Here is an 11,063-nt window from a genome sequence, read left to right on the forward strand (position 1 = left end):
TTACTGCACAGTGGTATCCAGGAGACCACAGTGTTTTTAAGGAGATACTGGTGGTGACTGGAATACCATTGGGCCAGGCGGGATGGTGATGGTGGTGATATCCCTGTTTACTCAAATTCTGATCTTGTGAATTGTTTCAGCATCAGCAATCCCTCCAGATCACTCTACCCAACCCTCCCACCCTGTGCTCCATTTGTCTCCTCTCTCATTGTGTCCCTGTGCCTTTGTTATAACCCCTTCTTATGTCTGGACCCTCTCTGTCAAAGATGGCAAAGAGCTTAGAGGGTGGGGGGGGCAGCTTGATCATTGTGCACTGAGCTCCCAGCTCCTCCTGCGACTGCCTGGGAAACCTCTGAATGATCCTTTGCTGCTGTGAGGGAGGGGAGATAGGCCTCGGTCTTCTGCTCCAAGTAGGAGACAGAGACAGGGAAGTCTAATCTTCATTTTTAGAGAAGGGGAAACTGAGGCACAGCATGGTGAATTAATTTGCCTTTGTTTGTCCAGTGAGTCAGTGGTAAAGTCAGGATTAGAATGTATTGTTTCCTGACTGCCAGTCCCATTCTCATTCCAGACAGACCATAGTGCCTTTCCAGGGGTATTTGAAAGAGATCATTTTTTTCTCTGTCTTTTTTACCTTTCTAAAAAAGTAGTGTTAATTAGTTCTTGAAAACTTGCTGTCATAAATATAAAGGGAAGGGTAAACACCTTTAAATCCCTCCTGGCCAGAGGAAAAACCCTTTCACCTGTAAAGAGTTAAGAAGCTAAAATAACCTCGCTGGCACCTGACCAAAATGACCAATTAGGAGACAAGATACTTTCAAAGCTGGAGGGGGGCGTGGAACAAAGGGTTCTCTCTGTCTGTGTTGTTTTTTTGCTGGGACCAGAGCAGGAATGCAGGTCAGAACTCCTGTAAAGGGTTAATAAGCAGTCTAGTTAGATATGCGTTAGATTCTGTTTTGTTTAAATGGCTGATAAAATAAGTTGTGCTGAATGGAATGTATATTCCTGTTTTTGTGTCTTTTTGTAACTTAATGTTTTGCCTAGAGGGATTCTCTATATTTTGAATGTGATTACCCTGTAAGGTATTTACCATCCTGATTTTACAGAGGTGATTCTTTTACCTTTTCTTTAATTAAAATTCTTCTTTTAAGAACCTAATTGCTTTTTCATTGTTCTTAAGATCCAAGGGTTTGGGTCTGTGTTCACCTCTACCAATTGGTGAGGATTTTTATCAAGCCTTCCCCAGAAAAGGGGGTGTAGGGCTTGGGGGGATTTGAAGGGGGGGGGGGGAAGAGACGTTTCCAAGTGGGCTCTTTCCCTGTTATTTTTGTTAGACGCTTGGTGGTGGCAGCAATAAGGTCCAGGGACAAAAGGTAAAATAGTTCGTACCTTGGGGAAGTTTTAACCTAAGCTGGTAAAAATAAGCGTAGGGGTTTTTCATGCAGGTCCCCACATCTGTACCCTAGAGTTCAGAGTGGGGAAGGAACCTTGACACTTGTGTACGTAGACAGTGACTTGGTCTGATTTTGAGAGATACAAAACATCCACGATCACCTTTAAAGGCTATGAAGCTGTTCACTTTATCCCTTGTCCTTTAGGCTGCAGAGTTCTTGCTCTTTTGTGGATAAACTTGCTGGTGAAATACACTGTACTGTTCTGTTCAAATCATAAAGAGCTCATACATTTCCACTATATGCTGTCCAGCCAGCCACTGTAATTACAGAGGTTAATTAACACGCTGTAAAAACGTTGAAATGGTAGGCCTCTGTGGATTAGATTGTACTGTGTACTTGTACAATATTGGAGCATTCTGAAGGGAACAGAGTGAGTGCATGAGAGAGACTCCGTGCATAATAGATTGCCAAGGGATTATGCATCATCTGTCCACACCAGTAAAAAGAGGCAAAACCTATAACCCAAGTGAGTGTGAAGCTATGATGAGTTGTAAAAGCGTTAAAGCCCTTCACATAAGGGAATAAATGTGTCTTTCCACTCTAGCACAGTTTGGTGTTTTGACTGTAGCAATGTTTTCATTTAACGCTCTTAATAACACAGTGGGAAAACAACTCTGAGGAGAGAGAAAAAACAAACTGCTAATCTAATTCATTTTCTGTGCATGCATCAGGCCTACCGCAAAATAGACAGTCATGCTGTCAAATCCTTTTGCAAGGAAAAATAATGAAGGCTTGGCTGAAAGTTGTTCATAGGCATGATGGCAATGTCTTGTATAGACTCCCTCTAGCGCTTTTGTAAAACATCACTTCAGAGACTTAATGCTAAAACCTGTGGTGGGTTTTTTGGGTTCGCGTATTGAGGTGAATTAATATTCTTGTATTTTCAATTCCATGCTTCCAACATTTGGGATGGCAGAAGCAGTAAAATGAAAAACCGCATGGGGTAAGAGTATGGTGCAAATGTGAATTACTGGCTTGTGGGTGTAGCAAACAAAGCACTGTCTCCTGACCTCTGGGATTTGGGCCAGCTAATGAGTTGGAGAACTCATTAGGCAACGTCCCAAATCAGATGCGTAATTCATCACATTCATCAGTTACTGCCCTAGTTTGAGCTGTTATGGAAACCAAACCAACTGTTATCCCTAAAAGCAGGAGGCCTGCAGGCCACTGACACTTGGTGTGGTGATGCTCAGTTCTGTAGCTGGTCTGTGAATAAAAACCAGGAATTCCATGGTTCTGCTCCAAGGGCCAGCCCAAAACACATGTCTAGTGGGTGGCTCCACAGGGACCTGCATTCTTTCAGCACACCTATTCTTCTTTTCTTCTCTACCTTGTAAGGTGAACTTCAGGGCCCAACCCTCCATCGTCCCACAGAAGAAAGCCCCATAAGCCACACTTCCTAGGACTTCTGATATTCTCTGCCGGTTACTAATCTCTCCCCTCATAAATGTGCTGTGTGGGTTTCTGTCAGAGGATCCACTTATGTTCACCCAGGGGCATAAACTAGTTTGGTTGTTACTGGTCTCTTAGCCAGTGCAGACGTGGAGCCAGATGCTTAGCTGGTGTAGATCAATGCAGCTCCATTGACTTCAATGGAGCTGTGTTGATTTACACCAGCTGAGGGTCTGACCCAGAATATTAATTAATTAATGTTAATGAAAGTCCCATCACCACCATACAACATGCAATGGAAAACACTGATCTTCTGCAATGCCATGTGTTGACATGGAATTATGTATATTCAAGTTGAGAATTTGTTTTGCAGTCCAATACAGATACATACAGTACAGTGAGCATACCTATGAGACCCCATTACAGTCCAGTGCTTTAATCCTCAATTTATTTCTTTTCGATATATTAGTTATATGCACTATGATCTCATTATTCCACTTTATTGTCCTATTTTGAGCATGTTGTTTTCTGTGCTTTTCACTTTAACAGAGTCATGGGGTGGGGAATTTGTCTTGGTGGAAGGAAAAGAGGAGAAAAGTAATTCCGAAGAAAAGCCTGGCCATCCCGACCTAACTATATACACTAATTATTTTCCCAGTGCCCCTATGGTGAGGGGTTGAAGATGTGCTAGATGATCAGAACTGATTTACAGAATGCTTGGCCAGAGGTAGTGCCTGGGGGAGATATTTCAAAGGCACAAATGGCAGTTGAAAGTCCATAAGTTGACAAGCACTCAGATTCTGTGATGGCAGGGACCATATAACTCCTGCTTGCCCCACCCAATTCACTGGAATTTGTTTTTCATGCCGAGGAACTTTTCGGGAGTCCTGTAGTATATGATTGTTTATTTTTATGACATTTTATGCTGAGAAGCCCAATCAAGGATCAGGATCCTTTGTGCACAGCCTGTATCAGACTTATCAGTAGAGCCCCTGATACAGACTTATTACAACTCACCGGGTGTAAGGGATGAGTTAACAGAAAGACATCAACGGTTTTTTCTGGTCGTTAGTTATATACCTTGTGTCCCAAATGCCACATTATCATCCATCGCTCTTCAGGGACACAGGGTAAGACAACTCAGAATTGCCCGTTATTGCACTGGATTGTATCGCATTGTGTTCAGACGTGACGTGTTCATGTATACTATATGGAGATGGACACAGGATTAAATTCCAACCTGAATGCAATTTATTTGTAGTTTCTGTTAGGAGACAGATGCAGGGCTGGGTTCTAGAATAGCAGAGCAGGGAACTGACCCTTTAGAAACTAGTATTTGCATTGGCACTGATATTTTTGAAAAATCCAAAGCTGCTGGTTATTCTTAGCCTGGATTTACAACTCCCAGTAATTGCTCTGCCACCCTGTAATGATGCCTGGTGGGTGTTATGGGGAGCTAAAATGAGATCACTGTTAGGGTTAATCACAGTGCTTCAGCAGGGCAGTACGTGGTGCTGAGCCTTCCCGGGTCACATTGACTTCAGCGAGAGATGTGAGTGTTCAGGACTTCTCAGGATCTAATCCTGCTGGGATTGAGGTCAATGGCAGAATCCCCATTGCTGTCCATGGGCCAGGATCAGGCCTGTAGTGAAGATCATTTCCTGGTGTTTTTTCCTGGGCTTTATGCCACTGTTGTATCTCATTATTTTGATTCTTCCCCCCTCATATTTTGAATTTCCTTATATTTTTTTTAATTTCAAAGGCTCTACCATTGCATAACACTGTCTGCTCCTTTAACCATTCTCCCTTCTCCCCGAGAGACATTCTAATCACAATGTTATCACAAGTAATTGCACTCCACACAGGAATCATTGGGCTAAATGCTCTGGCCTGGCTTGTGCATTAGATCATCAGAATGGTCCCTTCTGGCTTTAGAATCTACGAATCAATGTTTTCTTTCACACAATAGGCCAGAACAGCTGTTGTGTAAAGATGGACTTTATTAAATGTCTACAGTGTCTACTACAGCCTCTTAAAAGTTTCCATGTGATTTCTTGTTTAAAATGGGTATTTACTGTTATGAAACATCTTCTTTGGAGTAAATGTGCACCAAAGCATTTTTTTCCTTCAACAAATTCAGTGTTTGTTATAGATGCTGAATTCACACACTTGGAAACTGAAATCTGGGTAGTCCCAGGACAAGTTACAACCTGGGCACTACCATTGTCATGCTAATCTGTGTCCACGTTGACCTGCAGGCAAGCTGCCCATTCAGGCCTTGGTCCCTGTTGATTTCCCACAGTAGAGCCAAATGCAGAGGTGGCTTTGTGCCACAGAGACCTGCCCACTGATGAGTGAAGTGAGACCACCAACTGCTTCTGTATAGGATACCCAACAGCCAGGTTATTTATTAGTAGTATTGCAGAGGTACTTGCTTTCTCCAACGCCCATTGTGCTAGGCAATGCACATATGCATGGTCAGAGATGGTCCTTTCCCTGAGGAGTGTACACTCGAAATAGACAAGACAGAGAAGGTGTGGAAGAAAGGAGGTATTATTCATTTCATTTTACAGAAGGGGAATTGAGGCAGAAAGAGACTAAGTGACTGGCCAAAAATCACCTTGGCAGTCTGAGTCAGAGCTGGGAACTGAAACCAGATCTTCTAAATCCCAGTTCCGGGCCTTTACCACAAAACCATCCTTGGATTCTGCCGGAATGTGTCGTCTAGACAACGCTAAACTTTCCTTATGAGCCTTGCAGATCCTCTATTCAATAAATAGGTCTTCGTAACTTTTGTAAATTCTTCACTTTATCCCAAAATCACTCACTAAGAGACACCGTTTATTATGCTGAACATATAATTGGCAAACAGGATCTCTTTGAGGTCTAATCCCATCTCTCCAGCTGATTCACTCTGTAGCATGAAGCTCTGCTTTTCTTCCCCTGTCTGTGATTGATTAAATACATTAAAAATTAAAGTGGGTGGTGGCAGTTTTGTTTACTACCTCCAAAGGAGTGTTGTCATGTGTGGAACAAGTGCTGTGTAACTGCTGAGTCTGATGATTTATTTCAGGCTCCTGATTGACAATATTACTGGTGTCATTGAAGTCATGTTAAACAAACTCACAGAGTCTGGTTTCTATTACCACAAAAGAATAAATCCGTTCTCACTCTCAGCTCCAGAGAATCACATGCCACTACTGGGTTATCTATAATGTCCTCGGCTGGTGCATTTTCTACAGAAAGCTTGTCTGCTCGGAGCCCAGTTCCCAATGCTCCATACTCCGAAGAGGCCAATGCAGAACATGGGGACGCTGGAGGAGTCAGCAATGGAATGGAAAGTTTGAAAGGTATGAATTGTTTTCCAAAATCTACTTTTTTGCTGAGCCTTTGTAATAGGGCACAGTAATTATAGTGTAGGCCGGGGTACTCAGACTGAGGCTCACAAGTGACTCTTTAATGTGGTATCTGCGGCTCTTTGCGGCGCATGATATTAACACACTGTGTGACGTAATTATTAGCCAGTCTAAGCTATTAACCAATCAGGATGCTTTGACTATGTTATTACCCAATTGTAGTTTATAAAATAATAATACTTTATCAGCAATTTTGCTTTGACAGTAATATATAAACTAAATATTTCCCCTCTCATAGTGTTTAAAGAGGAATCTAAAGTACTGTAGTAAATGAAACAGTGAACTCACATGACTGTGGCTCTTTTGACTAACGATCGCTAATTTGGTTCCTGAACCACTGATATCTGAGTATCAGGGTATAAGTATATCCAGATTACAGTGCAATTACATTGTCTCAGCTTCTAATAGTACCTGTCTTAAAAACACCAAAGGGTGGTAATAAATGTAGACATGTAGTTAACCTTCCACTTCTATGAATTAGGGGTAGTCACTAGGGCTGGTTGAAAATTTCCTGTTAACTGTTTTTCAACAGAAAATTGAGTTTTCAGCTAAATAAATTTTGTGGAAAATTTCAACTTTTTATTGAAAAACAAAATGCAAAAAATTTCAATGCAGAAATTTTGCTGTGATGCTTCATGGGAGTTGTAGTTTGGGTGCCTCATGCCCCCATCCTCCTCTCTGGGCTGAGTTCCCCAGCTGGACTACATCTTCCTTTTCCTTTCACCCCTATAAGATCATTTGAACTATGGGTCACAGGCTCGGTATAGATCCGTTCTCCACTGGGAAAGTTCCAGCTGAATCACATCCAGATTTCTCAGCTGGTGGAAGTTTTGAAATAATGTCTGCTTGCTCTGTTGCTTGCGAGGGAGTGGGGTACCACGGAGGAAGACCAACGGCGGGATTATATAGTGTTGTTCAGTGAGAACAATCTTTATTTCCTTGAAATTGCTTACTAATTTGTTTGTTAATTCTTGCAGACGCTGAACTTTCTAGTGACATGCTTGAAAAAAAACCCAGCAAATCCAAGTCCAGTTCTCCTCGTGTGCCCCAGACTACAAACCGACCAGGCTCCAACTCCAAACCCGTCCTACCTCCAATCCCATCAGGGCGGAAAAAGACAAACCCTTGATGGTCGACATCAGCTGAGGCATTGTCTTGATCATGCCCGTTTCCGCTGTCTAACTTGAATACTGGTTTTGATATAATTTCCCCCCCACACACACACACAAAGAAAAGTCTATCAAAGAATATTATCTTTCTGAATCCATCTCTGATTAATTCTGAATCACTCTTCTCTTTAAAAAAAGTTATTTATTTATAACTTTATTAAAAAGTACTTCCTGCTTTTCCCAGAGCTAGAAATGATTTCCCCAGGTGCTCCCCCACTTGGAAATGTCATAGAATTTCCCCCGAGATCCATGTGAACAGATCTTCCAGAGATATTTTTTCTATTTCACTGACTTAATTGAGGTGTGGAAGCTTGAAGGCCTCTGATGATGATGTTGCTTATAGTACAAGACTGCTGAATTAGTTTTTGCTAAGAGGGATTTAATGTGATACTTAGATTTCAGTGAGGAAGGGAAACTACTTAATTCCAAGGCAACCTCTTATAGAAGCTATATCTTTAGAAATGAGAAGTTATTTTTAATATACATGTATATTTAAACAAACAACCCACAAAGGAATCACCAGAAAAAATCCTTAATTAATTTGATTTTGCTAACGTTTTAACTATTTTCTGATTATGCTGAGATCTGTTTTTGCCATATATGATAGAAATGGCATCTCAATATTAAATAAAACTCATACCTTAGCCTTTTTCATTATTAATTTATATTACTATATATATTTACTTTGTTGTATTTACTGAACAAATAACCTGCTCTGATAAGCTTGCACTGTGGAGCCCTATTGCTGTTTATATAACACCAGTCATCTGCATGGCACTTTGCAAATATGAGAAGACATGATCTATGATCTATTATACCAGAGTGGATTAAAGTTTGCTTGTGGAACTGCTCTGGATTCACCCCCAATATAACTGATCAGAATTTGGCCATGGTCTATAAAATCTAAATAGACAGACCAAAAAAGAACAAGAGATCATGGCATGTAAGGGATAAACCCAATATCCTGAACTTAATAAATATTACAAAAATACAGTGAAGGCTGTAGAAGAACCCAACTTTAGGAAGCTTACTATCTCGCGAGCAGCCTAAAGTATCCCCAGACGGCATCTAGCTCTGTGCCATCTCCTTTAGAAGATACATCTCTTCTAAGGAACCAGTTTTTACAGCAGGTTTTGCGTGAACAGAGCCAAAACTCATCAAGCCAGATATGCAAAGGTATCATCATCAAGGCAAGTTACCAAAGGAAGCAGCATCCTTACAGATTGAGCCCACCAGGATGCTGTCTTCAGCTAGGTCCTTAAGATGGGCTGGCTGGATGTTCAGCCTATGTCAGTCATTGGTGATCTTATCGCTTTTGGCAACCAAGTGATCGCTGAGCATGTTGCAGCATTCCTTGGTAAATGTGCAATTGCTAAAGTGTTTAGACAGCTAAAGATGCAGATAGGTGCCTAAAGAGATTTTTCAAAAATGCCTACACAAATTAGGCAGTTTCAGTAGTTGTTAGGTACGTTACCTGTTTAGTAGCATTTGAAAATCCCATTAGGTGTCAATCTGCATCCGTAGGTGCCTAAATACCTTTGAAAATCTGGCCCCTACTGCTATTCCTGCTCCACTGCTGACTTACACGGTAACGTGAGGCATGTCACTTAACTTCTCACGATGTCATTTTCACTGTTTTACCAATGAGGATAATTATATCACTCTACCTCTCACTATTGCTGTTAGGCTTAATCAATTAATGTCTATAAAGTGCTTTGAGATCCTTGTTTCAGAGCTGTAGCCGTGTTAGTCTGTATCAGCAAAAAAAAAAGAGTACATGTGGCACCTTAGAGACTAACAAATTTATTTGGGCATAAGCTTTCGTGGGCTGAAACCTACTTCATTGGATGCATGCAGTGGAAAATACAGTAGGAAGATATATATATACACACAGAGAACATGGGAAAAAAATGGGTATTGCCATACCAACTGTAACGAGACCAATTAATTAAGGTGGGCTATTATCAGCAGGAGAAGAAAACCCTTTTGTAGTGATAATCAGGATGGCCCATTTCAAACAGTTGATAAGAAGGTGTGAGTAACAATAGGGGGGGAAAATTAGCTTGGGGAAATAGTTTTTACTTTGCGTAATGACCCATCCACTCCCAGTCCTCCTTCAAGCCTAATTGAATGGTGTCCAGTTTGCAAATTAATTCCAATTCTGCAGTTTCTCGTTGGAGTCTGTTTTTTTTGTTGGAGAATTGCAGATTTTCGGTCTGAAATTGAGTGATCCTTGTGTGATAGTTACTATTATATAATGTTATAATTAACAAAAGAGAAACATACCCTGAGAACACAGAGTTCTGTAGCATCCTTGTTTAAGTAGCTATATGCAGCATATTCTGGAAACACGGACTGTAGGTGCTGAAAGATCTCTCCTTCTCCCGCACCCCATGTCTGTGTATTTTCCCATCAGATTCCCTATGCATAGACTTCTGTCCCTATCCCAGTCTGCCACCTCACAACCTTTCCCCACACTCGGATCCCTCCTAAACACTCCAACACCCACCAAATTTTTCACTTCCATTTAAAACAACCACCACCATCACCTCCATGTTATTCTTTCCTCTGTGCTAGCCAGGGTGACCTGATCTTCCCTGTGTCTTAGGGTGTGTCTACGCAGCAACTACACACCCGCAGCTGGCCCAGGCCAGCTGACTTGGACTTGGGTTGCAGGGTTGTTTCATTGTTGGGTAGACTTCTGGGCTCAGGCTGCAGCCCGAACGCTGGGACCCCTCCCACCTCGTAGGGCCCTCGAGCCCAGGCTCCAGCCTGAGCCCAGAAGTCTACGGCAAAGAAATAGCCCCACAGCCCAAGTCCTGCAAACCCGAGTCAGCTGGCACAGGCCAGCCACGGGTGACTAGTTGCTGTGTAGGCATACTCTTAGAGGACCCAGTCCTGGAAACACTTATGCACATGTGTAACTTTAAGCACATGAGCACCTACTGACTCAATGGGTCTACTTACTTGTAAAGTTATGCACACCCTTAAGTTTTTGTAGGATCGGTGCTCTTGATTTTAATCTCTCCAGCACAGGGATTGTCGTTATTTTGGTGTGCTATCCAGTTCTGAGCACACTGGTCATACCTGACTTATACCATTTCTCTTATTTCCCAGTTGGCAGCAGAGAAAGGACCCTGGTCCTGCCATCAGCTCTGCGTGGGCAAATCTTTGCTGGGTGAAGGCATAAGTTCGCTCACTTACATTCATATCAGCTGACTGCATTTGTGTGGAAGGAGAATTTCCAGTTTGGCATTAATTCTCTTGGGCCTGCAAACACTTATGAATATGACTAGCACTACTGAGTGCAATGACTCCGCTCAAGTGTTTGCAGGCTCAGGGCCTCGGATAGTATGCGAACTCCTGAGTTTAAAAATAATAAAGAGAGATGTTGGTTTCTGCATCTTCATTCAGATTAGCTCAGAAGTGTGATGGTGTTAGTTCAACAATATATTCAGTTGCACTCTCCCCTCACCAACCTCCTTCATGCACACACACACTCACTCTCTCTCTCTTTCTCCCGCACAGGCTGAGAAGCTGTGGATTCCCAGACCTTTTATGGTTACTGCAGTGCACCTGCAAACAGACTTTCCTTGTTTCTCCCCTCACAATCTTATCAGCCCTTTTGCCCA

The 11,063-nt window shown here is 42.1% G+C and overlaps 1 protein-coding gene across 2 annotated transcripts in view; it reads left to right on the top strand.

Annotated features, from left to right (window-relative positions):
• LRGUK (leucine rich repeats and guanylate kinase domain containing) overlaps positions 1-10,031 on the top strand; it is a 78,175-nt gene extending 68,144 nt beyond the window's left edge. Inside the window, exons 19-21 of one of the 2 annotated variants that reach the window (XM_074942708.1) lie at positions 2,371-2,397; positions 6,024-6,196; positions 7,240-10,031. In XM_074942708.1, the coding sequence (XP_074798809.1) occupies positions 2,371-2,397; positions 6,024-6,196; positions 7,240-7,391 (352 nt within the window). In that variant the 3' untranslated portion in view covers positions 7,392-10,031. The remainder of the gene's footprint in view (positions 1-2,370; positions 2,398-6,023; positions 6,197-7,239) is intronic. The other variant, XM_074942709.1, reaches the window with a different exon arrangement.
• Positions 10,032-11,063: the final 1,032 nt, after the last annotated feature.

This window comes from Natator depressus, chromosome 1 (assembly GCF_965152275.1).
Source record: "Natator depressus isolate rNatDep1 chromosome 1, rNatDep2.hap1, whole genome shotgun sequence".
NCBI classification, from domain to species: domain Eukaryota; kingdom Metazoa; phylum Chordata; order Testudines; family Cheloniidae; genus Natator; species Natator depressus.